The sequence below is a fragment of the Gobio gobio genome (assembly GCF_949357685.1).
Source record: "Gobio gobio genome assembly, chromosome: 11".
NCBI classification, from domain to species: domain Eukaryota; kingdom Metazoa; phylum Chordata; class Actinopteri; order Cypriniformes; family Gobionidae; genus Gobio; species Gobio gobio.
Genome location: NC_137104.1, coordinates 43,070,800 through 43,094,264, shown reverse-complemented (window position 1 = coordinate 43,094,264; position 23,465 = coordinate 43,070,800). Strand labels below are relative to the sequence as shown.

At 37.8% G+C, this 23,465-nt stretch overlaps 2 protein-coding genes across 2 annotated transcripts in view; one reads left to right on the top strand and one right to left on the bottom strand.

Moving 5' to 3' along the window:
• The window catches only part of LOC307133384 (major histocompatibility complex class I-related gene protein-like), an 86,973-nt gene extending 82,671 nt beyond the window's left edge, over positions 1 to 4,302 (top strand). The window contains exons 5-7 of the mRNA XM_079828451.1: positions 2,941 to 3,042; positions 3,371 to 3,388; positions 3,656 to 4,302. Coding sequence (XP_079684577.1) covers positions 2,941 to 3,042; positions 3,371 to 3,388; positions 3,656 to 3,705 — 170 coding nt within the window. The 3' untranslated portion in view covers positions 3,706 to 4,302. The remainder of the gene's footprint in view (positions 1 to 2,940; positions 3,043 to 3,370; positions 3,389 to 3,655) is intronic.
• Positions 4,303 to 8,938: 4,636 nt separating this feature from the next.
• Positions 8,939 to 23,465, bottom strand: part of LOC307133478 (tapasin-like) — a gene marked incomplete at both ends in the record, with an annotated part of 40,702 nt that continues 26,175 nt past the window's right edge. Inside the window, 2 exons of the mRNA XM_079828560.1 lie at positions 8,939 to 8,962; positions 9,054 to 9,438. Of these exons, the coding sequence (XP_079684686.1) occupies positions 8,939 to 8,962; positions 9,054 to 9,438 (409 nt within the window). The remainder of the gene's footprint in view (positions 8,963 to 9,053; positions 9,439 to 23,465) is intronic.

Sequence of the window (23,465 nt, the reverse complement as noted above, 5' to 3'; positions counted from 1 at the left end):
AATTATTCCTGTGACTTAACCTACAGGGTGTCACACATCCCTACTGAACGCCTCTGATTATGAGACGACATCGCTTTCATAAACTCAATAGAAACACATGTAAGTGGTTATAATGCGCAACGCGATTATAACAGATGGCTTTTGAGAAGACTATAATAAGTTCAACAGCCAGAGTGACTAATGTGCAGCCGAAATAACGTTACACCCGCAAATGGCGGTTGTTAATGTCAAGCCCTGATTATTATCCCTTAAATGTCACCCTAGTCTTGACTGAATTTGTTCGTTCGCTTCACGTTATTATTTCCCAGACGTAGTTTTGGTATTGAGGTCAAAGTCCACTTGCCTTGCGTTCGTAGTTTTGAAGTGTTTCCCCTATTACAGCGACTTTCTTCTGGCATGTTCTGCAGACAGGGTGACCATCTGCGATTAAGTTTCCCTCAGGACTTTTGTAAAAGCCAAAATATGACAACGCCTCAGATTTGGTCCTTTTAGAACTCCAGGCGCTGTCACTGCCTTCTGCCATTTCTTCTCATTCAAAAGACAGCTCTGCGCTGCACCAGACTGACGCTGACTGGACAAGATTTACCGCGAGTTTTCACAATTGTGATAATCACACGCGGTTTAAATGATAATTAAATTTTATACGATATTACTAACCGTCGCTAAATTTTATCGTGGTTTATCGTGAAACCGGTAATCGTTTCATCCCTACACACAGTACAAAGGTGCAAGCCTGTGTGTGCACTCAGAGAGGAAAACGCCCAGCGAACCAACAGCTGATCTCCGTCTGAAGCGGCACTCGCTAACGCGCCGTCACACCCGCACTGGAAGCAGCAGATCCTCTCACGAGACTCGTCTTGTAAAACACTCTTCGTAGAAACAGGAAGCATTCACTGTTCGGCTCCGAAGTAGAAAGCAATGATCAAGCATTCCACTTCCTTATTTATACCCGCGCTGCGGGGCGGTGCGTGGAATGCGTGGATCGCATGCCAATCTCCATTGGCTCGTTTTTAATACACTCGAAGTAGATTGGTCTCTGAGATCAGATCCCAATTCGTCGGTCAGTTCCGACGTACGTCGAACGTGACCAACTGAAAGGGAAAGTTAATTTCTGACCCTGGCATGGGGGAATGTCTGGCATTTGCAGTTTGTATATGTGTAAATTGCAGAAATAAAAAAATAAAAATTCAAAATAGGGACATTATCTTGTTAATGATTGATGGTTTTCCAATGATATGAATGGTAAATACTAGGAGGCAAAGCGGTTTTAAAATCTTCTTAGTTACCCAATTCTGTATTCCAAATGTTTGTCTCTAGCACTGCCACCTTGTAAAGTTACTGTCAATGTCACTGGACACTTTAATTTACTTATTTAGTTAGTTAATCCATTGCTAGGGTCAGACAGTATTTTATCTAACCGTTTTACTGGTGTGTCAGCGTTATTTTGTTTTAAACCATAAGATTTACGTTAATTAGTTAAGAATTAGAATTTGACATTTGAACATGGATTTTTCTTATTTTACATGTATTCACAGACTTTCATGGAAGTCATGGAAAAGTCATGGAAATGTATTGGTAGAAATGTGTACGAACCCTGCTTTTCGTAGTGTGGTTTTGGTCAAGTTTACTAAAGTAAACATTGTCATGTATGTTCTTCTCGCCGCTGTTTCCTGATGGTTTATAGAACAATTACCCCGAGTCACCCTCTGTCGTTTCAATTAAAGAACAACAGAACGGCGAGCACAGAAGGCAGCGCTGTCGCACTGTGGAGACAGACGAAAGGATAAACAAGCCTTGAGAGGCTGTCTTCTGCCACGGGTTTAACTGTCAACAGCCTGCGCTCCAGACTAACCCACATCACGTAGACATGTTACTTAAAAAAAAAAAAAAAAAAAAAACTTATGCTATGCTAAAAACCTGCTATTTTTATTTGACAAAAAATCTATTCTGCTGCATTTTGGCTGCTGTCTGTAGATTCCTTCATGCACAACTCGTATTCTTTCGGATGTTTCATACGCAAATGTTTTAACAGCGGCTGTTGTTTAGGGTCCTTGCCACCAGGAGACAAATTGGCAAAATGTAGCTCGACTTGAATCCCCTTCTTTTGACTGAAAGTACTGCCAAAACAACATGTTTTATGTTCACGAGTTCCATTTTCCCTTTCTCACAGCCTATTGGATTCGAACGGTCCACCCAGTAAACACCATCCCATAATCAACGGCGCCATCATTATGTCGACCAGCGGAGCGTGCGTAGTGCAAGCGTGGGGTTCGGTTTGGTGGAAAAAAATTCTAAGGTTCGGCAGAAACCGAACCCCTCCAAAAAGCCCAATATCTGGCCGAACCAGAATCCTGGATTTGGTGCATCCCTAGTAATAACTGCTTTTAATTATTTATTTAGAGATCGAATTCATGTTAGATTTTTGCTATAAATTATGGACATGGCACCTGAGGACTAATTCTTATTTTCTCAGTTATTTTGCTTTATTTCCAGATTTAAATATGCTCATTCTTACGTACTAGAGCACGTCCGCACATGCACACTCTTTAAAAAACAGTGCTTTAAATCTCTTGACAAACTTATAAGACATAAATGACATATGTATGTATTCGAAATAGAAGATATAGATTGTACTAAATGTCAGCTTGCTTATTTTGCTCAAGATAAGGATTTATTAAGTATTAAGTAAATGTCATGCAAACAAGAAACTATATGCTTCTAACCACAGGTCGAGAGCTGTCGTTGCAACCACACAAGTTTGCGACGCTGTTTGCGAATGTTCGTTGGAACGATGGTTTTGGGAAACACTGACTGGTTGAACTATGCTGATAACGATGGAATTTGCAACCATAGATGGCTAACGATGCTTTTGGGAAATGCACCCCTTGTTAGTAACATCAGGTTCTTTGAGTAATCTGATGTTTTCCTCTGATCAAACAGGAGAGTCTGTTTCCATTGGCATCATTATTGGTGCTCTTGCTGCTGTTGTCCTGTTGATTGCCATTGGTGTCACTGGGTATGTGGTGTATAAGAAGAAACAAGGTGAGGACAAATTCGTATAGGTGCCCAAAGGTCCTTAAAAAATATTAAAATGTCTTAAATACATTTTTCTATATTTTAGACCATACAAAGTATCTTAAATAGCAAATGAGAAATATCAAATGTTGCTTGTGAAGGGCTTAATCTAAAATGTAAATTCCTTAAATTGCTTCTTGGTAATGTTAACTTTTGTGGTTGAAAATAAATATCTATACTAAATAAATATTTATATGCATATACATAAAATATTTATGTTCTTTGGATTTTGTGTTGACTTTTTTTTTTATTGAAATTGCTTAACTTACAGTTCACTTCTATGATTGTTTTTCAGGCTTTAAACCTGTCAGTGGTAAGTTCCTCATAATCACAAATTATGAAAATCATGATGAGTTCTGCCATTGGTCATGATGTGGTAGTAGTATCTTCATATATCTAAATCCTTAATGTAATGTTTTGATAATGTAAAATAATACAGTAAATAAAGTTTTGTCCTGAAACTTTTCTCTCTAATGTAGAACTTATAAATATGAAAAAGTATAGATACAGAGCCACTGCTGTGCTGATCTAAACACTCTTGTACGAGCAGTCTCATGTTTTATGTTGTTTTCTGTTTTAGGATCTGATGATGGTTCAACCAGCTCAGCTAATGCAGTTCCACAAGCATAAAGATGTACATGGGTTTTCATCCATCAGTGTAATGTTTTCGATCATGTGAAATGAATTAAATGTAATATGCATCTTCTGGCAATTTAGGAGACCTGGGGGGAGAGATCAAGCTAAAAAATTATGCTTGTGCACGCACACACACACACACACACACAGACACACACACACACACACACAGAGAGAGAGAGAGAGAGAGAGAGAGAGAGAGAGAGAGAGAGAGAGAGAGAGAGAGAGAGAGAGAGAGAGAGAGAGAGAGAGAGAGAGAGAGAGAGAGAGAGAGAGAGAACTTTTGTGGTTGAAAATAAATATCTATACAGGTCTAGTAATTTTCTATTTTTAAGAAGGGGAATAGTTCACCGGAAAAAGTGAATGTGCAATTGTTACGTACTTAGGACGTATTATGTGTATGCAGGTTTTTGAATATGTATTTTACTTTCTGTTGGAGTAGTTTTGTTATGTGCTCTCTCTCCCTCACTCTGCTTGTCTTGCAGTTAATTAGCCACACTTGATGCTTGTTAAGGAGCACTCAAAAAATGAGTGCTCCTTAAAAAAAATATCTATACTAATACATATAAAATATGTATATGGTTTTCATCCATCAGTGTAATGTTTTCGATCATGTGAAATGAATGAAATGTAATATGCATCTTCTGGCAATTTAGGAGACCAGGGGGGAGAGATCAAGCTAAAAAATGATGCTTGTGTGCGCACACACACACACACACACACACACACACACACACACACACACACACACACACACACACACACACACACACACACACACACACACACACACACACACACACACACACACACACACAGAGAGAGAGAGTGAGAGTGAGAGAGAGAGAGAGAGAGAGAGAGAGAGAGAGAGAGAGAGAGAGGTTTACACATCTTTATTTTTATCCTTGATCATATTTCATTCCAATATCATTCAAAAAACTACAAAACCTTAAAAAATTCAAAATTACAAAAAATTTAAATTAAAATAAAAACAGCAACAAAAACGTCCAATCAAAAAAGATTTTCACCCTTTCATTAAATCTTTAAAACCAACACTTCATCCTGCCCAACCTCACACAAACCCCTTCCCACAGACCATATTGCAGAAAATTCTATAATATTATTAACTAATTTAAAATAAGCAAATTCTATTTTGATTCGAGCAGCCACCATCCCTTTCAGAACTCTTTCTGCATCAACTGAACCAGTACCCAATGTTTTGTTTTTCCTAGTTCTCCAAATTGCCATTTTGGCTGATCCCACAAGGTAATTTAACAAAACCACTTTTTTCCGTTCACTGACTTTGTACATTGGACCACTGATAAAAACTTGATAGGAAAATTCTTCACCCATACTTTCAAAACAATCCTTTAAAAAATAAAAAAGACCTCTTAACCTCCCACACTGGATAAACAAATGATCAACCGTTTCATCCATCCCACAAAAGAGACACTCCCTCCCTACTTCTGGATTCAGGTGCGCCACGTGTCTGTTTGTTGCTATTATGCCATAGATGAGTCTCCACTGTAAATCTGCTGTACGTTTCTCAATAGGAGGCTTGTACAGAGATCTCCAGCATCCTCTAAAGTCTGGCCCAAACACTTCTGGCCACCTCCATGTTCTGACTCTTCTCAAGACAGTCTGATGTGACACTTTAACACACACAACGTATAGAGCCTTTTTACCAATGTCTTGAAATAATCCCAACTCTGGAGTTTTAAAGGATAAAAAGGTATCTTCATTCTGAATTTCCTGTGCAGCAGAGACTCTTATGGGTGGAAAACTGTAGCTCCGTTCTTCCAAAGGAATTTCTAATGCTTCTCTGCCTGCTCCAGGCAGCGCTGCACGTACTTCCATTAACATCTGGTCCAGCAGACGTAAAGAGCGTATTCCTGTCTCGTTCCGGATCGAAAGTGCTGTCCTCCACTTGTTGCCGTCTCTTAGATGTTCGATTTTTATGCATCCAGCTCTGACCAGACAGTTCCTCACACTGCTTGAAGACAACATTTTTGTTGGTATCAGAGGGTTATGAAACAATGGTTCTTCCAATAACCAGTCCTGTGGTCGCAACATTTCTCTGGTCACAGTAAAAGTCATATTCCACACTTTTAGCATGGATTGGTAAAAAGAAGTCAAATGGTTCAAATCCAGTTCATTCACTTTCAGTAAGAACAGCTGTCTGTCATATCCCAGATTCGATGTTCTCCTTAACAGAGCGCATGCCACATTTGTCCACTCCACATCCTCTTCATATAATAGTCTCTGCGCTGCTTGTAATCGGAAAGTGCAAATCCTGCTTCTGATGTCAATCAGACTTTGTCCGCCCTCATGGGTTGGAAGATACAAAACTGACGCAGGAATCCAGTGCTGCCCTGTCCAAAAAAACTCCACCAACTTTCTCTGGATACTTTTAACAAGGTCCTCTGGTGGCTCTAAGACGCTCAATCGGTGCCATAACATGGAAGCAGCCAGGTTATTTATAACCAAAACTCTACCCCTGTAGGATAGCTCTGGCAATAGCCATTTCCATTTAGACAACTTGGCAGACACCTTCTCCAGCAAACCTTCCCAGTTCTTATCCCTATAACTTTCTACTCCTAAAAACACTCCAAGAATTTTTATACCTTCTCTTCCCCAAAATAATCCCCCAGGAAGTGAAGGTGGCCCACCATTCTCCCACTGACCAACAATAAAACCATTACTTTTTCCCCAATTTACTTTAGCCGAAGACGCTTTCTCGTAAACATCTAGACACTCACATACAACATTTACATCTTTTTGGCTGGTAACAAAAACAGTTACATCATCGGCATAAGCAGACAAAAAGCATCTTGAATCTCTTGGGTCACCTGGAACCATAAAACCCCTTAATTCATTCCTTAGTTTACATAAAAGGGGCTCAATTGCTAGGCTATAAAGCTGCCCTGAGAGAGGACACCCCTGCCGAATACCTCTTCCCACAGGCACTGGATAAGTTAGACCAGTCCCCATCTTGAGCATTATTGAAGCACCATTATATAACAAACGTATCCATGAGATAAAAACATTCCCAAATCCAAAAGATTCCAAGACTTTAAAAATGTACTCATGACCCACCCGATCAAAAGCTTTCTCCTGATCGATAGAAAAAAAACCCACATCACAATTTTCATTAATAGACACATCCATAACATCTCTTATTAAAAACAGATTGTCCATGATTGTGCGACCCGGAATACAATATGTTTGGTCTCTTCTGACCACAATATGTAAATATTTTTTTAACCTATTGGCTAAAACTTTAGCCAATATTTTATAGTCCGAGCACATCAAAGACACAGGTCGCCAATTTTTTAATAAACCTAGATCTCCATTTTTTGGTATTAGAGAGATCACAGCCCTCTGACAACTAGTTGGTAATGTGCCTTTTTCAAAACACTCACAACAAACTTCATACAAATCTTCACCTAAAACATTCCAAAAAGTCTTATAGAATTCAGCAGGTAAACCATCTATTCCTGGTGCACGCCCAGTGGAAAGTTGTTGGACTGCATCTGAAAGTTCATTAAAGTTGATCATGATATCGAGATTTTTCTTATCTTCAGGTTGCAACTTTGGTAGTCCTTGTAATAATTGTGCCATATTCTCAGAGTCACAGTCAGTGTGTCCATACAAATCAGCATAAAAATCCATTGCCATTTTCCTCATCTCTGTTGGATTTGATGTTAATGTTCCATTTTCCTTGCGCAGATGAAGCATTCGCTTTTGTTGTGCAACTTTCCGCTCCAGATTAAAAAAATAAGAAGTGGGAGAGTCAATGTCCTTGATAGAAGAAATTCTTGCTCTAATTAGAGCACCCTTTGCTCTTTCCTCTAAAATAGATCTTAATTCAAATTTCTTATTCCTTAAACCATTTGGCAAACCCAAGACATTTACATCCATCACACTTTCCATAGCTTTTATTTCCTTCTCCAACTGCTCAATTCTCTCTTTTACACACACAGTATTGCTATAGGAAAAGTTCTGACAAAAAACCTTTATCTGCGTTTTCCCCACCTCCCACCACTGTATCTTTTTTTCAAAATTACCTTTATTCAATTTCCACCTTTTCCAAAAATCACGGAATTTCTCACAAAAAGACCCATCCTGCAGCAGTTTAGTATTAAAATGCCAATAAAACCTGGGGCGTGCTGAAGCAATAATATTAAAATCCATGGTCACAATGTGATGATCAGAAAAACCATTAGGGAAAATGTTTGCATTGAATACTCTATTCATAGATGTTTTACTTATATATATTCTGTCTAGTCTCGCTCCAGTAACATTAGAGTCTAATATTTTAACCCATGTATATTGTCTAATTGTTGGATTCATATTCCTCCACACATCCATTAGCTCAAACTCCTTAATAATATCCAGAAGAGCATTACTTGACAGTGGATGGGATTCCTCCCTGTTCCTATCTAAAAGAAAATTTGTGGTGCAATTCCAATCACCGCCCATTATTATGCAAGAATCATTATCACATTTTCTTAATGCACTCTGTAACTTTCTAAATAATAATACACGATCTGATCCATTGTTTGGAGCATAAACATTTATGAAAGAACATTTTAACTCATTAACTACTCCTGTGACCATTAAAACTCTGCCCTTTTCTATTTCTTCAGTTGATATAATTTTCATGTTCAAATTTTTTGAAAAAAGAATAGCTACCCCAGTACTCATATTTGACCCATGACTGAAAACACTCTCAGCCTCCCACCATCTACGCCATTCTAATTCATTTTTACAATCTGTATGCGTTTCTTGCAAAAAAGAAACATTTACATTCTTAATTTTGATTAATTCTGCCACCATTGCTCTCTTGCTCCTGTCTCTCCCCCCATTAATGTTAAAAGAGGCTACCCTTATCATCTCCATAGAAAATATAAAGAGAGGGAAAAGGGAGACAAAAAGAAATAAAGAGTATAGTAAAGTCACCCTGAGTGGTATATAAAACATTGATTCAATTATTTAAATTTACGTTTTGTAGGGACTTTACCCTTTCGCAGTTTCACAAGAAACTTCTTTAAACGAAACCTCTTTCTTTGACTGAGTCCATCTTCTCCAACCTTTCTCTGCCAATAAAGAACAGAGGTCTCAAACCTTTTCAGATCAGAAAAATAATTCCGCACATCAACAGATTTTCCAAACGTTTCATCCAAGAATTTGTTTATTTCATCTAGTGAATAAACCTGCTCACATCCTATTTGTGAAACGTCTGACACGTCTGAGAAATCAGACAATACACCACCACCATCATCATCATCATCATCATCATCATCATCATCGTCCTCATCAGCATCCATTTCCTCACCAACCATTTCTGATTGCACTTTCTTAGTCAAAGATACGATCCTTCCTCTTTCCAAAACATCACCTTTCACAGCGTTTGCACCATCATTCTTCTGGCCTATTTCCTCTGGATTCTCCACAGCCTCAACCTGCTCAGACACTTGTACCATAATACTTCTCCCATCAGAAGCAACAGTTACATCAGTTCCAACATCAACTTTATTCATTTTTCCCTGTTTTGTCTTAGGATCAAGACTTATCTCTGTATTATTTTCCTTCCCAGTTGAAACCACATTCTGATCTTCATTAATCACCATTACTGCTTCATTTGATTCGATAATCTTTTGCACATCATTTTCCTTCCTCTCACTTGAAATATTACTTGGGCCTGCTTCATTCTCAGATTCAACTCTATGAGGACAAGACAGCCGAACATGTCCAATATTCCCACAATCAAAACAGCGCATCTCTCCAGTGCTCGCGTACATCATATACGATTTGCCCTCAAAAACACATCTAAATGATATATTCAGCGTTGGTGTATTTAAAAACATGAACACCTGCCGCCTGAACGACATTACATGTTTTAAAGCGGCATGTTTACATCCAAGTGGAACCGTTCTAATTCCACTGGCGAGTTTACCAAAACGAGAAAGCTCTCGTTCAATGTCAGCGTCAGGTATAAAAGTTGGAACATTAGAAACAATCACCTTCGTCGTGATTGAAACTAGTGGTTGAACAGGAATAAAAGTGCCACTCACCGAAATCCCGCTCTCTATCAAACTATGGACAAGATTTTCTTCCTTCAAAAATACCACCACAGCCCTGTTCATCCTCGACGCCGAAATGATATTGTCATGCCCCACGCGCTCTGCCACATCCAGTAGCACGTCCTCCACCGGTACACCTGTTTGGGTCACACACCTAATCCCATGCCGAAGCGACAGGGCTGACGCCTGCACACTCGCGTGAGACGCCATCCCTGCCTCCAACACGAGACAACTCTCGCAAAAAGTTTTTTTTTTTTTTTTTAAATTGAATACAAGAAAGTGAAGAAAGAAAGGAAGAGAGAAAAAAAAAAACAGTGGTATTATTTTTCCTGTAAATTACCTCTCACCTAAGCACTCTCCCAAGCATTCCCTACCCAATTCCCAGCATGCACCGAGAGAGAGAGAGAGAGAGAGAGAGAGAATAATAGATAACTGGAACTGATGTGTTAATGGTTCTGAATGATTTACATCTTAAAAAAGTAATGTTTTTGTTTCTTCACACTTTCTGTTCATCTTATAGTTTAAATTTTACCATCTAGGAATACGACAAATTGATCACAGAACCTGATTTAGAAAATGTGTATATTTCTCTTTAGTGACAGGAGAAAACAAAGAATACAAATCATTGATTGAAAGTGTTGATTGACCATTAAAAAGAAATTTCAAAAGAATTTAGAAACCTGAAGTGTCACCTGCAGCTCAGATAATTTTTTTTCTATGACTATGTATTGTTTGTAGAGACTGATTCTGTGCGAGGTAGAATATGAAATAAATCAGGGGAAGGCTGATAAAAAGCCCTTGAAAATTGTTTATCCACAGCAACATTTAAAAAATCTTTCATTAAACATTAAAATGGTATAGATTGAATGATTTGTGAAATTGGTATTTTCCATTTTTTTCCCCCTTTTATGGAATTATTGGGCTTTTTCTGTTTGTATATTCCTGTCTTTATTATTAAAATTTTATTTTTAATTGTTTAGATAAGCTGTAGTACCGAATTATAGATTATTCTTGCTAAATAATTTTAGATGCTGTACTATAAAACTTTTACATCTGGACAGTACAATAACATATAGATATTTTCCTTTATTTGAGTTACTAAATCTAAATTGAGTAAATTCATGCTTTTTTTGTTTTTGTTTTTGTATATCAGTTGCATTCAAAACGTTTTAATGCTGCTTTGATTCCCTTAAAATAAATAAACCTCACAAAAAGGAGCAAGTGGTGAATGTCTTACATTAAAGTAGCAGAATTAATATTTCATCAGAATCTATGAACTAACTATAGAATGAAGATCCAAAAAGGTAATACAGGATTTAGATATAGTAAAGACAAATTTTTAAATACTAATAATTTATTAAATATTTAATAAATAAACATGTATAGATGACAACAGTGAGTGTGGTGGTTCGAGCTATCACAGAACATGCATTTAGTCTGCAAGATAGAAATATAATTACAGGTCTAGTAATTTTCTATTTTTAAGAAGGGGAATAGTTCACCGTAAAAAGTGAATGTGCAATTGTTACGTACTGAGGACGTATTATGTGTATGCAGGTTTTTGAATATGTATTTTACTTTCTGTTGGAGTAGTTTTGTTATGTGCTCTCTCTCCCTCACTCTGCTTGCCTTGCAGTTAATTAGCCACACTTGATGCTTGTTAAGGAGCACTCAAAAAACGACTTGTTGAATTTACTCAAAAAAGCATCAAGTGGTTCCACACAACTATATTGAGTAATTTTTTGTTTAGTTATATGAACAAAAGAAATTCAAGTAAAGCTGATAAATACAAACCATTTGAATTTGTCACTGTTGCATAATATTTATATATGCAGTTTACTTAATAATGTTATGTTAAATTTATAACAGTTATGGTGAACACATTTATCTATTTAATTGACATTATTAAATAAACGATTTGCTCTACAAGTGTAAGTGGAAAACAATTAAATAACAAGCAAATTTTTTAGAAACAAAATGCAAAAATAACTCATTGGACTTAACTTAATTGAGGGTAGGAATTCCATCCAATAAATTTGTATATGTAGTGCCCACAGCCTAAACACAGGCACCACTCTTCTGCATAATGGTAACCACACAATTTCAGAAACTTCTCTAAATGTCCAACATAACTGAACATTGCACTAACATAAACTAACAACATCTTTCCCTTTACTGAAAAACACATAAAATAACACTTTAATCCCTAAATTTACTCTCCTAATGCAGTTCCTTGCAAAGCATGTTGGGAACTACAGATCCACTGCCCAGTTTGTTCGTTTCACTCAGCAAGGTTAAGTTGCCCGAACAAACACTTATTAAGTAAAGCTGACAATACTCATTTTTAGTAGAAACAACTCAGTAAATTTAAGTTCATGTAGTTACATGAGCTTTTTAAGTAATGTGATGATTTGAGTGCAACCAGGGCTTGACATTAACACCCGCCAGCCTGCCAAATGCGGGTAGATTTCAGCTGTGGCAGGTAAGGCAGCCACACCCACTAGCCACTTTGGCGGGTTGAATATAATTTCAGCCTATATAGCCAAATTAAATGCCAAGATGTGACAGTCATGGAATGACCGCATCTCTAATCTGGACTATATATGTATAAATTAACTCTTTCACACGTGCACACACACACGCACACAGAGACTGTTCACTGACATAAGAGTTTATTATGATAACCTATCGAAAGGAGCTAATGAAATACCTGTGGTTGTTGTGCAGTATTGTTTGTCCCATGATTTTAGAGTTCCAACGGGGAAACAGTGGCGGGAATCTTCGGTTCCGCTAATGTGGGGACTGTATAATTTATTAATTGAGCGTGGGTGTTTCAGGGACAACGCGGCCGAGTTGCTTCTGTTAGTATTCCTGTTCAATGCATGTTAAATGAGATCTGTGATAACATAAGAGAATATTTATTTATTTTCAATGCTATGTCAACATGTTTCTCCTAGACTATATATATTTATGGGAAAATGTGTAAAGTGTTGTATGTGAGTTCGTCCCTCCCCATGGGGTAATGGTGCTGGCTGCCAGTATAAATGTGTGTTTGTTTAATGGAGTTAGTCTGTGTTGGTTGCTGCAGTGGAGAGTGTGGCCTGAGGGCTGCAGGTATTTTCAATTTTTTTTATTTTCTTTTTTTGTATTCTTTGAGGAACTTAATTTTTGAAAAAGATTGTATTTTGCATTATTTGTTTGGATTCTAATTTGGATGTTTATTGAATAGGCCTACTTATTTTTGTAATTTATTTCTTATTTTCTGGTAATGTTATATTTTTGGGGGTTGGGTTATTTCTACTTTTCATGTTTAAATAAATATTCATTTAAAGGTCCCATGGCATGGCATTTTTCTATTATTTTATAATGTTTCCTGAGGTGTACTTATATTGTTAGTATGATTTTTACATCATAAAATGTCATAATTTAGAAATAAAAGGCATTTTTTCTATACTGCTGTTTGCCCTGTGGCTGAATGCCCTGTTTCAAGAGGCGTGTCTGCTGTGAGACTTCAGTAAAAACGCCCACTGTTGTGATTGGCTGACATCTTTGCATTTGAAAATAGCGGAGGGGGCGTGGTTTAACGAGGTCTACCCAGGCACAAGCAGGCACGAGCTGCTCACTTCTCATCAGTTCTGTCAGTACGTCTCAGATCAGTGAACTGTTGTAGTTACTAGAATATACTTCAGGTTATTAGTTTATTTCTAGTCGGAGGGGCTGTCACTCATGTCAGAAAGTTAGTACCTTTAGTAAATTATGGATCAGCGCTGACTCGAGACGCGAACCCTTTAGAACGATTCAGTCCGATTTGGTGAACTGATTCGGTTCACTAAAAAGAACCGGTTCAAAAGAATGATTAGTTCGCAAACCGGACATCACTAATGTACCAGAGACTGAGCGATTGCTAACAAAGTTATTTATAGTAACTACTGAGTTATGAGAGCGCTGTCTGTCAGCTCGAGTTTATTGTGTTTGTATCTGAGAGTTCTGAATAAACACGAGTCCCAGTCACGCAGAGTCCGTCTTCATCATTATTCTACCAACTTTGTAACACATGCAATGTACCATTACAGCGAGATAAACGAGTTAGTAAGTGTTGATTATAGCATTATTTTTAGATGTTCCAATCATATGAAAAGCGTCAGTTGTTTTGGAAATAATTCTATTCGAAAAATGAGGAGGAAGGAATACAAATCCAAACCTTTGAAAAGTCAAAGTATCAAACATGATTTTATTTCTTGCAAGAAATAGGCAGTTCACATACAGAGAATGTCTGTCATGAGAAGGGCAAAGTTTGCTCTCCGGGGTTCCATTATATACCCTTCATACATCCTGAGTGGGTTGCATCCAATCTTGTTTGCCTTAAAAGGAAACATCTTTATTCAAAACCCCTGTTCAGCATAAATTCTAACTAGACAACACAATATTCATGTCTGCAGAAGTTCCTGTTCTTAAGCTACGTTATTGTCACATATCCTGTCTATTCCTAGTCTAATTACAGCCGCGCACATACTTGTAAAGTACGATATGTCATCTTGACCTCTTGCACTACCCAGCTTCCTTGCAACAGAGTACTCTATCACTCAGAACAATATGTTCCTGCACTTAATATATGCATTTCTAAAAGCTTGGTTACATTTCTTTAATAATGATTAGTACAAATACATGTTCAATGTTAATAGTTCAATGTTAACAAGTGATACACATCTAGGAATAAAAGGTTAAGGTTCACATCTAAGTAAAAACACCTCTAAGTAAAATGAACACTTCTAAGAGTTAAAACCACATCTAGATGAAATAAAAACACATCTAATAGTAAAACACATCTAAATGTAAAATTTCCTTCACAATCCACCCCATGTTCATTTTAAAGAACATACACACAAAATTTGACATTTACTCCTCCATAATCATAGTAATTTACACTAGTGCTCGTAGGCTGTGTATGGAATTCTTCTTCCGTTGCAGCTACCGCATGAGCTGATACCTCCCGACAGTGCTTCCCATGAATCCACGGAGCCCTCTCCGCAACTTTCACCGCAGTGTGAGTTGTCAGCAACACTTGAAATGGCCCCTGCCACCTCTTTGCTCTCCAGTGTTTTCGCCTCAGATCCTTTATCAGCACGAAATCACCTGGCCTGATGTCATGTAAGGAGTCCCAGCTGGTTTCCTCAAATTTTACCTGCACACAGACCTTAGACAACAGAAAAGACATCTCTATGCAATAATTCACAATTCTATTGATGTAAGCTATTGTTTACCCCCTTTGGCTGCTTGTGGTCGCCCATGCAGCCATTATTCATAATCATCGAAAATATTTTTGGGGTAAACAAGGCTTGCCATCACTACTCATCCAGACGCCATTTTGCACAGTGCGGTCGCACTGTTCCCATCGCTGCGTTTCTCTGGCCCTGAGTTGAAAAACTGCATAGTCTATAAGGAAGGCAAAACATTTGTGTTAGTTTCAGATAATAAAAGACATTCTGGTTCCTTTGACTGCTGTGCTGCGGCTGCTGCTCTTACGGTTTCCTGTTGAAATAAACTCTGTTGTTAGTTTCGCTGCGCATTTACACATAGCTACATACTAGTAAAGTCTTAACTAGAAAGTTTCCCATAAACATATTGAAAATATCCAATAAAATGAAAGAAATCCATATTTCATCTCTGGAAGCCGGGCTAAGTCAGTAATCACTGTTACTGCACTTCCGTCATGTTAGGGGTGTGTGATACCTCCAAAATCCAAACATGCCAACTTTCTGCTATCAACCGTTTGACGACACACACATCCCTAGGCCAGACCCACAGTCACTCCTCAGAGACTAAATACTTTAGAGAACATATTTGAAAAAACAAACAATCAGTGGTTCTCTTGATTAATCAAAATCATAACAGACCTTTTTGGCATTCACTCAAACTCAAACTCAAACTGAAACTAAACAATACATAAAACATCCTTCAGTCTACATTCCTTGCTCTCAGTTCAGATGACACATCTGCCCATGCAGGGCATAGTTCCAAAGCACAAATTTCTATCATGCACCGATTCTCTTTTGTGTGTCTACCAATGGGGTCACTTCGCTCTCTACCTCGATTTCATGCTACAATCTTATCTACATGCGCACAGTTTCTCACTGTGCTTTACATACTTATCAACCTTCCTTAAGTCAATCTTTTCAACAATTCTTCACAAACCACCCTACTTACTATTTCCAACAGACCCATTTTCACTCATCATAGCCCACATCATATTTAAACAATTAATGAACATAAACAATTTTAGATTTATGTTAAATACACTTCATCGAAATGACATAATTATCAATTCATATTACATTCAATCAGCACGTTCGCTCATCTTTATCTCGTGACATCATACTTAATCATACTCAATACCCAATTCTTATCAAAATCTTTTCAGTTCCTGTTATCAGTAAACCATTCAACATCAATTCATCAGGGCTCTTTTTCAAATTACCCTTTTCTCCATTTCCTGTCCATTAAAACTCTTTGGACGTAACTCTTTCCAATTGGCCCAAAATCTTGAACCTCTTAATTCATGTCATTTGGCAGTGACACTTATCATCTTGCAAATTTTCCTAATCTCCCATATCACTTTATAAAGTATTCAAATTTGTACTATAAGTCATCATCCATTTCTTTAAAGCCATTTCAAAATGATTTTTCAATTCATATATGTCTATTAACACTTGTGTTAGGGTGTTCATAAATCGTTCATAAATCAATTTTCCACCAAAAAATCTATCTTTTCGGGTTATTTCTCTCTTGTTTTAACTTGTCACATTATTTGTCTCTCAAAAAGATGCACCATATGCTCATTATTGTTTCTTATCTCTACTGCTCTGCCGAAACCAAAATGTTATATTTCTCTTATCCCAATCCCAGTCACAGAAAGCCTTCTCTGCCTGCTCCTTCAGCCCTTAATACAGAAATAGAAGCTCTCTTAGACATCTAGTGTCATGCCTCCATTCAGAGGAAACATAAAATAAAACTCTTTTGTTTCTTAGAAGTTCTCCTTTTGTTCACCCTCTGGCCTTTCATAAATACTAGGGAGTCTCTTGATATTTTAGATTATAGTGACTTTAGTTAATTTGTCTCCTTGTCTCTGCCGTCCAGTCTATAAAATTTACATTTGCCATTCTTAATCAATTGACATTATTTAAACTCCGACCCTCTGTTGAATTTATACAAGGGTGTTAAACCCATGATGGGCGGCAATCTCTAATTATTCCCCTTTAACATATACACTAATCCATAGATTAATTCAAAACAACATCATAAAGGACAAAGTAGTCATAATTACCATTAACAGACTGAGCTGGATACCCATCCATTTACAGCTCGTCCATGTTCTGGATCATCTTTTCACCAGATTCGCTCAGAATAATCAGCTTCTTTAGCGTTTGTCGTTTGACTTAACTAACCCATCTGTGATGATAAAAACACTCATTCCAGAGGTTAATTGCACACTACACTCAATCAGGACACATAAATATGAACTGCTCATTCTCAAAATGTGCTTTTACATGGTTTCTTAACCAGTTTCAAATCTGTTCATTACTAATATATTTTTAGAAAAATCAGTTGGGTTGTTTTGTTCTGATATCATTGTTTTTGGTTTGTCTCAGTCACAGGCAGAGTACAATCCATGGTTCCATTCAAGCAGTCTCTCTCTCCCTCTCTCATCCACATTATCTTTTCAGCAGTCTTCTAAGACTTTTACTATAATGTTAAATTCACTAACCCTTAATTCATCAATCCTTCACAGTTTAGAAATGTAACTGTTGAACTTTCAAATTAGAACATCTCCAATAAGTTATACTGTGAAATTGTTTCAAGTTATCTTTAGTTTAGATACCTCTGTTATCCAGAACTTCTCTTTAAACTTCAAAAGCCATCCTCTTAAAGCCATCACCATGTCTCCAAATTATCCTCTTCCATCTAATGACCTGCAGGATTAAGACTATGATAGAGACATTTTAGTTCAATATCATACAGCCTTACTGATACTAATACATTTTGTTCTGTTCCACAAAGTTATCAATCACAATCACAGTATGGTCTCAGCTGGCTCTTAAATGCCAATCATTGCTCTTTTCTTCAGGGTGTTTCCTGGCTCTCAATTTATGCGGTATTTGGTGAGCGGTATAGAGGGGCCTAATTAGGGCACGGGCTACTGTGTCCAGTCTTGACCTTGGCCCCTACGAAACACAGCTCCCCCCCCAACACAGAGATGCTGCTGGCCTCACAGACATCTGCCTCACCTCTCATACACACCTCACATAAAACCCCCTCCTCCATTTTTTTTTTTTTTTTTCCTTTTTTTTTTTTTCGGGGGGGTCCGAGATGACTTATCGTGATTTCCCTGGCTTGGGTTGCCCCCCGTCAGGCCGTAGGAAGTCTTACCCGTCATCGGGAACAACCACATCGTGCTCAACCTCTCATCGCTTTGAGATCTTTGACCCTAAACAGGATCCGATATTTTCTGGAGCCTTTTGGAAAGTGCATTCAAGAGTCATCAGAGCCATCTGGTCTGCTTTCAAATGAGTAAAAACATGGAGGCAGGTTAATTATAACACAACTTAATCACTAAAATCTATCATACTTCTTCAAAGCTGCCCCATAGCAGTGCTTTAGATTATACTCAGTGAATTTAGCCAAAACACCTGTCCATTCAATTTAATGTTCTGCTACATCTGTGACCAAGGCCATCAGTTCTGTACATGGTGAAGGCTAAGAGCAGACAGAAGTTACTGGTCATATCATACATTCGTCAAACATTTCAGTTCATTAAAAGTCTGTATTTTTAAAACATGTCTTATTGCCCTCTTGATGGCACCTTTTTATATCTTAACAAATAACTATATATTATGTTCACATGATGCCCTGTGCCCTTACTCATCAATATCTTCTATCATCTGTGGCACAGGCTCAGATATCAGCTTTGAGCTGGTCTGGGATCAGAGAGAGACTCTGAGGCCTTCAGGGCTGGTACACTGCATTTTCATAAACCTTTCACTCCTCACACTAGCTCAGCGTAAGATCTGGCTTTGTTTTCAAATAAATATAAGACATTTTCCTTTTAACTCTATCTTTAGACAGAAATCACATTTTCAAGTGATCATAACTTTATATTTGTCTTTTGCCCCCAAAATGAATTCAGAAACTATAATTTCCACTCAGATTGAGTCTCTGTTACTCAAGTTAGGCCACGTGGTGGCCGGATTGAGATTACAAATTGTTTATTTCAGCTCAGCACAGGCTTATCTTTTGAAACCAAAACATCAACTTCTAGGGTTTTCAACATTTTAACACCTATAGTTATTTCAACAACCCAATATTCAGTCAAATCATCATTATCAGAGTTTTGCAAAAGTGAGAAGAGCAAGAACATATTTATGATATATTTTTCATTTAAAACTCGGTTAATCAGGATTTATATATCTTGTATATCTTTTAAAACATGTTTTATCATCTTTAACTTTAATTTTAACCTCATATTAAAATTATCTCAAATCCTTCCTTCAAAAATAATCATTAAAGACTTTATTAATCTTATTGTTATCTCATTTTCATAGACAGAGTGTAAACCTCTGTTACTTTCTTTTTACTGGGTTTCGTTTATAGAATTTAGTCTGGTGGCCTGATTTGCCACACTTTTTACACCTTATAGGTGTCCAGACACAATTACGTGCAAAATGGCCCCGCTGACCACAATTAAACACTCTCCTCTTTATCTTATGGAGCAACGTTCAGCAACCTGTGTGCTCCAAAAGTGGCAGTCTGTCTGAGAACAGAGCTTGCTCGGGGTCCAATAAAACAGACAATGGCTTGCAATTTATGGTGCTGTCTGCTTTCCCCCCCCCCAACATTATTTTTAGTTACTCAATTGTATATCTCCCTTCGGGTATGGCACCTCACCCATTTTATAAATTAATGAATACGCACAAAATTTTGAACAAATTCAACAAATTTGAATGTTCTTGTGCTCTCTTTGTTTGTAGCCAGTAAACTTCCAATTACAATAAAAACATTTCTGCCCATTATCTTCATCAGTCCAGCAAATTTCTTTGAAGTCAGGGTTTCAGAGCGGAGCTGCTTACAGCATTTGCTCTTGTTCATCTTAAAATCTTTATATATACCGACTAATCAAATTACCGATCATATTACTCAAAATGTTAGCCAAAATTTAGTCAAAGTTCATACTCACCGGTGATCTTTAAACAGCTGTGGTATTTTAATTTCTCAGTTTCATTTCTCCACAGTCAATGCCTCTCTGTCCTTCTTTTTGACGAAATGAGTCGCCCAATTTACTTTGGTCTGTGTCAAATTTGACACACTTAAACCCCCGTTAAACCCATATTGACTTATCAAATACGGCACAAAAGCATGATACCAAGTTCCCATTATTCTGTCCATAGCTTTGTATGAGCTCTTAGAGAAATTAACCTGTTCCTCCTCCACGCTTTTCGAACTCTCTTTACCCATTGTTTCTATTAACAGTATTTATATTTGCGTAATTGAATCCTTTCTCTCACGTGGTCACCACGTGCTATATTTACTGTGTTAATTCTTTCCCCCAGCGTGGCCACCACGCCTGCCTAAATTCGTCAATTTAGGACTTTCAAAAATGCCCACATCCGTCGATGCTAGGTCTTTTTCCCAAACAAGTGCCTTACTCAATGTTTGAAAGTTACTGTCAGGCTTATTTCAAACTGCACCTTGTTTGGACGCTCGAGAAATTTCTAGCTTATTCTCGCAACTTCTGGCCCTTTTGGGGAAACAATTAACACTTGGCATTTGAGAAACTCTTATTCTCAAACCCTCTTTGGAAACTTACTCTCAGGCTTATTCCAAATCTCTTACCCTTTTAGCAGAAATATTCAACACGCAAATATTTACTTAAACTTATATTTACCCTACCACGTAAATAATTTTCTCTCACCGTCTTTTGATGACCTCGTGAGTTCAATTCTGGGAGTGCGTTCACCTCCGCTCGTCGTGATGAGTAGGACAATTCTCTCTCCTTAAAATTGAGGATATTGAGCCGCAGAGTTTGATCTCTCGGGATGATCAGTCAATTGCCCTCTCAATCACGCCGATCGGTTGGTTCACTGCATCCCATCGTCCTCGTCGCCATTTGTTGTGGAAATAATTCTATTCGAAAAATGAGGAGGAAGGAATACAAATCCAAACCTTTGAAAAGTCAAAGTATCAAACATGATTTTATTTCTTGCAAGAAATAGGCAGTTCACATACAGAGAATGTCTGTCATGAGAAGGGCAAAGTTTGCTCTCCGGGGTTCCATTATATACCCTTCATACATCCTGAGTGGGTTGCATCCAATCTTGTTTGCCTTAAAAGGAAACATCTTTATTCAAAACCCCTGTTCAGCATAAATTCTAACTAGACAACACAATATTCATGTCTGCAGAAGTTCCTGTTCTTAAGCTACGTTATTGTCACATATCCTGTCTATTCCTAGTCTAATTACAGCCGCGCACATACTTGTAAAGTACGATATGTCATCTTGACCTCTTGCACTACCCAGCTTCCTTGCAACAGAGTACTCTATCACTCAGAACAATATGTTCCTGCACTTAATATATGCATTTCTAAAAGCTTGGTTACATTTCTTTAATAATGATTAGTACAAATACATGTTCAATGTTAATAGTTCAATGTTAACAAGTGATACACATCTAGGAATAAAAGGTTAAGGTTCACATCTAAGTAAAAACACCTCTAAGTAAAATGAACACTTCTAAGAGTTAAAACCACATCTAGATGAAATAAAAACACATCTAATAGTAAAACACATCTAAATGTAAAATTTCCTTCACACAGTGACGCGCATTGAGTACACAGCGCAAACAAAGACACAACAGCAGTAATCGAATGTAATCCAGTTTATTGTGGGGATAGCTGGCTAGCCTCGCCGGATACCCTCACGCTTACCCCCCTTCTGCTTAATCTCGCACCACGTTTGGTGCCTCCGCTGTGGGCCAGATGCAGTACTGGGGGTCGGTGATGTTGAAGGCCGACTGGTCAGTGCAGCCCGAGCCTCGGCGTGTGTGAGGTTTATCTCTAAAGATGTGACTCTGCTGATGTTGAGCAGAAACTCACGACTGTATGTAGAACAGATAGACGCGACGAGGACGTACAAAAACACTGACTCACAAGATAGAAAACACGAAAACACCGTTCTGTCGGGAGAGAGAGAAGCCGCAGTGTGTGCACGTAATAAATAAATAGCTATACATAAGAAATCACTGATCACAGATCAGAAGGAACTGAAAAAAGACTTCTGTTTCCATACATCCAATGGTACATCCAAACACTGAGAAACTGCCAGCATTCACTCGTTCACAAGCCATGATCTCTCGAGCGTTTGCATGGGCGTGCCAGATTCTCTGGGTGGAGGAAAGGGAGGTAACCGTTCCTGTTTGGACGTCAAAACAGGAGACTTCAGGATTGGCTAGTCTGGCCTGTCATTTTCTCAAAGGCAGAGAAAGACAGCCAGAACTTGGTTTTACACCGATCAACATTTCTATCCACTTGGGGACAATATTCAGGCTAGGGGAACTCATATTAATGTTGAAATACCTCATAAAATGAAAATTTCATGCCATGGGACCTTTAAACTTTAAACCTCTTGTAGTCACTCTGCCTCTGTTTAATTTGGCCACACCATTCTTTTTTTTTTTTTTGCCCATCTTGGGTAACCGTTACACAAGACTGTCGTATCACAAAATTAAAATTCTTTATTGATTAACTATAGCAGTTAGTGAAGGCGGGGTAGACGGAATCGCCTTGAATGACACACAGAAGCGCTCTCTCTCTGTCGCACGCGCAATCAGTTCTCCTTGCGCCTGAATAGTCAAATACACGCGCACACAGATGTCAAAATGTCCATCGTGTGAAGTATCTCGCATGAACACAGTCGGTTATGGCTTAAGTGTACGTAAACAGGTAGGTAATAACTCGATATGTCAGAATATTACGTCCATGGCATTCAGCAGCCCAATTAAATACCTGTCAGTCATTAATGTTAATCAAACAACTACAGGTGTTAAATAAATGTATACCTATTAAATAAACCTACTGTATCTGAAAAAGTATTTTTTATTTTTAAATTTACTACTGTTTTTTTAATTGGCTTATTTGTTCTTTTGTATAGCCTAACAAAAATATATCCTATCATATTACATTTCTCATATTAGCCTATGCTCATATTGCCCACCTGCACATACCAGCTGATATGTAGTCTTGATTTGGGTGGTCACTCTGCATTTGAAAGTTTTAAAGGGTTCTAAATCAAGTAATTTAAGCATGCCAAAGTCAACTTTAATCATATAAAATATTATTTCCAAACAGCAAAATTGTGGCCAGTGAAAATGCTGAGTGGCTAGTAACTTTGGAAAACCACTAGCCACAATGGATGGTGAGGAAAAGACCCTGCACCAGAATTGTGTCTGTTTAAAATTGAGTGTAAAACTGGTGTGTTGACCTTTTGTGTTGCAGTCCATTTGCAAACCTTGTGGTTTGTGTGTGCCCTGGTGTGAAAACAGTGCTGTAATCTTTTTGATATTTTTCTTTCTTTTGGTTACATTGTTTCGGTATTAAAAGGTATTGTATTAATCTTATATT